The sequence below is a fragment of the Lactuca virosa genome, chromosome 4, assembly GCF_052849685.1.
Source record: "Lactuca virosa cultivar CGN04683 chromosome 4, Lactuca_virosa_CGN04683_v6, whole genome shotgun sequence".
In the NCBI taxonomy this organism is placed as follows: Eukaryota; Viridiplantae; Streptophyta; class Magnoliopsida; order Asterales; family Asteraceae; genus Lactuca; species Lactuca virosa.
In genome coordinates, this window is record NC_136429.1 from 243,357,532 (window position 1) to 243,362,207 (window position 4,676).

At 35.1% G+C, this 4,676-nt stretch overlaps 1 protein-coding gene across 1 annotated transcript; it reads right to left on the reverse strand.

Moving 5' to 3' along the window:
• Positions 1-2,110: 2,110 nt before the first annotated feature.
• On the reverse strand, positions 2,111-3,131 carry LOC145168777 (SAUR-like auxin-responsive protein family). Its single transcript, XM_079087479.1, has one exon. The coding sequence runs from the start codon at positions 2,917-2,919 to the stop codon at positions 2,224-2,226; it is 696 nt and encodes a 231-aa protein (XP_078943605.1). The 5' UTR covers positions 2,920-3,131; the 3' UTR covers positions 2,111-2,223.
• Between the last annotated feature and the right edge of the window lie 1,545 nt (positions 3,132-4,676).

The window sequence follows — 4,676 nt, forward strand, 5'->3', positions numbered from 1 at the left end:
ATGTGTATAGTGGGTGGGGCCCGATGTCAGGCGGGGCCTAAGAATAACATATATCTATACCGAACGGGGCTCGATGCCGGGCGGGGGCCCAGTATGTGATTTATTATGTATGGTATGGGGTAGTTTGGGGAACTCACTATGCTTTGTGTTTACGGTTTTCAGTTTATGTTTCAGGTACTTCCGGTCCCAGAGGGAAGAGTTCGGGATGACTGTATCGCACACACCGTGTAGTTCCGCTTTTGTGATTTACTCTGATTGATATGATGTGTGATACACTTATTTTCACTTGGATTGTATTGACAATGTTTTTGGAATACAGTTTTGTTTAAAGTAAAAATGAAACTTTTGGATCATATTAATGGGACGTTACACCGTGCATATCCACACCAATGCTAAAAGCTTGAGACTTGTGGAAGTTGACTTTGAGTCATGAAGAGACATGAAAACATCTAAGTATTCTTGCAAGGTTTTTAATATTGTCCTTGCTCCATTCCCCCAAGAAGAGCACGTCGTCCGTGTAGAAGATGTGAGATATAGATAAGTCATCGTGTGGAATCTTGATACCCGAGAATGTCTTTCTCACATGTTTTTTTCATTGCAATTTTGAGTCCCTCCATAGCTATAATAAAGAGATATGTCGACAGTGGATCACTTTGACGAACCCGCTTCCCATTTCAAGCTCTTCCATGGGGGATCCGTTTATAAGAACCGAAGCTCTAGCCGATTTAAGACAACCTTGTATCCACCCTCTCCATCTATCGCCGTACCCCATTTGCATGAACAACGAGTCAAGATATTCTCAATTTATTGAATCAAATGCTTTGTCAAAGTCAACTTTAAACAAAAGCATAGCCCATGTTAAGTTGTTATTCATTAACGATTAGTTGTACAATGTTTATGGGAATAATGAAAAATACTCTTTAAACTTCCATGATTGTACTCATGGTCAATCCTTTAATTCTACAATTATTTTGTCTGGCATCGTTATTCTTAGTAATAACTTTGTATCATTCCGCGACCAGCAAATACTATTTGGAACATTATATTTTGGACTTAGTTTTGCTATTAATTGCTGGTAACCATGTCTTTTGAGTCAAAATGTATTTATTTTCTTTGCTTGTTCTCGTATATATAGCTTAAGTTATAACTGAAGGCCCATCATAATTGCTATTTACAGACTTTATTTACATTACAGGGAAGGCGCCAATTTATTTTGGTACCATTAAAGTAAATACATACATGCATAGATACATAATTAATTAGTTACATATAAATATGAGATGACACATTCACAAGTTGAGAAATCTTTTGGTATTAAATAAAAGGAATGCAGAAGAGAAAGATGTAGAAGTTGCAATCACATGGGAGGCCACATGGATGAAGAGAAGGAATTGGATCGGCATGTGAATTCCACCGTAGGACTTGGGAAGGTGTACGTATATAGAGGTTTTTACTAAAACCACTTGGTTAGTTCGTACATGTAATATGTCCTTTCCCCCCCCCCCCCCCCCCCCCCCCCCAAATATAATATTCCACTTTGTTGCATGCATCCTAATTAATTAATACTCCAAACATTTAATTGTCACAACCTTTTATTTCATATAAATACTAAATATCTCCAATGGGAAGGCAATGTAAAAGGGGTCTTCTTCTCCTTTAATTTAATAATAAAGTTTTTCTTCCAAAACAACCTTCATATTAATTGCATATCTCAAATGTACAAAAAAAGGAAAGAAACAGTACCCTATGACATATTTTAATTTTAACTATCACGCCTCTAGTTTGGTTGCAAACCATTGGAATTTGTGTAAAACGACGACTCAGTCTAGCAGAATTTAGTGGGTTCTTTTGTCTTGTATCAAAATTAGTTTGCAACAAAGTACGTACAAATGTATATAAAAATGTTTATCGATCATAGTATAGCTTATGATTACATAGCTGGCTAGCTAACAGTTAAAGAATGTTAACGCTTATGATTAAAGCAGGAAAACTCATCATGGAAGTTAAAGGAGATCAAATCCGAAGATATATAAATATTGCAATCTTATTATCTTAATAAAGGCCATGCGTTCTTAATCAGTTATTAAGTAGCTACAGCAAGAACAAGAAGTTAACAAAAGTGTTCATCTCTTAAATATCATGAGAACAAAAGAAAAGATGGAACAATAATAGTAATAAAACGACCAAAAAGACAGATGAATAGATAGATTAATTATAATGAATTCATCGACAGTATAATGGAAGGTTGTGAGTTGGAGTGGTTGGAGGTGTCTTTAGCAGCTGGGAATCGAAAGTGGAGCTCCGATGACGTTGATGATGAGGTGGCGGAGTAGCAGAAGAGGTGCAGCAGTTAAGCTGTTCCGTTTGTTGTTGCTCTTGCTGATCATCATCATACAAGAAGAATGAGGATGTTGAAGATGAAGATTTGAGGGTAGATCTTTGCTGCTGTTGATGGTTTTTCTTGTTGTCTGTCATCGTCTTCAAGATATTCTCAAAGAGAGGAACATCGCAGGGGATCTTGAGGATACCCTCTTGCTGAAATCCAAACTCTTCTTCTGCATCTCTTAAGAGTAGACTGAAAGCTTGATGTGTTAAGTAATCTGTAGGGATTACAAACTTCTTCATGGCATCTTCATCTCTCCCCACCCAAACAGCTAGGTATCCTTTTCGCACCACATCTTCTTGACCTGTACTACTGCTGCTGATATCTGAAAAAGATAGGGTTTTCTTGAGGAACTTGTTAAGACCTTTCGTTGTGGTCGTCTTAATGGGGACACCACCATTGTCGTCGTTGTTGTTGTTCTTGGAGGTTGCAGTCTTCTTCCACTTCTTAAGCATCTGTTGAAGCCTAACAATGTCTCTAATTTTGTTAGACTTCTTTGGTGGTAGTGGTGGTGGTAGATGCGAGGACTCGGCCATGATTTCTTCGATATGTTATAATTAATGATTATACCTCCCTTAAATTCTTCGATCTCCAGCTGTATATATATATATACCCAGAGAGAAAGAGATGTTATGTGTACGTAATACGTCTTGTGAGTGAAAAAGATGGAAGATGTGATCTATATATACATGTAAATGTATATGTATACGTATATATGTGTGTGAAATGAAGATTTGGAATTAGAAAGGTGGTTGTCATGTATAACCTGTAGGTAGGTGCTCGCGGCTATTTATATTAGTAACTAATATCTCTATCGATGTTATAAAATATTTATAAATAATTAAATAAATACGAAAAGGTACAGGTTGATTAATAAAGTGTTTTTAATTGGGTTTATGTTAATATTGTAAACAAACGAGAATGATGATTAGGGTTGAAGAGGGTGGGGAGGGTAGGGTTCAATCATGGATGCATTGATTGGCTAATGAGTGGTGGAATTCAACTGCCCTCGATATCTAACCGATCTGTATGTATTTATTTAAATAAATTAATAAAATTAAATCCTTGTAAATTAAAATAAATGAAAAAAAATGTTGAATTAAGCAATATTTATTGATGGGTTTGTTTACTTTATTTAGAAGCAAATGTTCTGCACACAAACACATGGTTGGTCAAATGGGTACCCCGTATTTAACGTACAACTAATCAATGCCTTAATGATAAATATTCTTATTTGTAATACTTTGTTATAAGGACAAAAAAGGGTATCCAAATAAACAAGTCAATCGATCGTTCTTGTTAAAAAGTCAAAAAGCATGTACGAAATGCCAATAATTAAAGACGCATAAATCTAGTTTTAATGTCGTAAATCTCAAAGGAGTTGCTTAGGAATTAGGATCGGATTTGAAAAAATGAAATGGAACATGTGATCTAACGATTGCTTAGGGTATGAAAAAAGTGGAAATAGTAAGCAAATGATGAGACAAGTTGCATAATGTTGCATAATATTATGAAGGGCATTTAATGGTAATGTGACGAGGGGTTTAAGTTCCAAGAAATGCATGTGGCTTCAGTAACTAATTAAGTCTATGTCTGCAGTTTAGTTTAATTCACCGGCTAATTACAAATATATAAAGGTAAGATATTAACAAATTGATCGGGCATTATTCGGGTTTATAGCTGAGTGGCATCCGATGCTGAGAAAGTGACTTTCGGCCCAAATTAAATGGTTGAAGGTTTAAATTGTTACTTAGTTTTAGATTATAAATTTTAATAGCCGCTTAAAAATTCAAATTGATAACACTTTCTGAGTTATTGCATAAAGATCGACTATATATTAGTAAATAGGATAACGCCTTAATAGTAGGGCTGAACTAGTAACGATATATGGTGAGGGGTGAGGTTCAATAGAGAAGTATAATTAACAATGAACCAATGAACCAATCTTGAGCGTCGAAAATCATAATGATTAACGGCCAAGGAAATAGATGTACACTTTTATATTGGACGCACACACACCGGATTATACCAAAAAATTCATCTCCTTACCAAAAAACTCACCTCTTTTTTTCGTTTAAAATTTTTTTTAGACCATATTTTTTATCAAAAAAAAAAACCGAATATACCGTTGTTCTCGATTTTTCGTCCTCTTTCCATAGAGATCGATGTTAATATATAAAAAACAAATTTTTAACATTCACAATATGAAATAGCTCGATCAGTTCAGATTTACACTGTGAATCTAAGAAGGTTCACAATGTGAATCTGAAGGTTCACAATATGAATATAAACA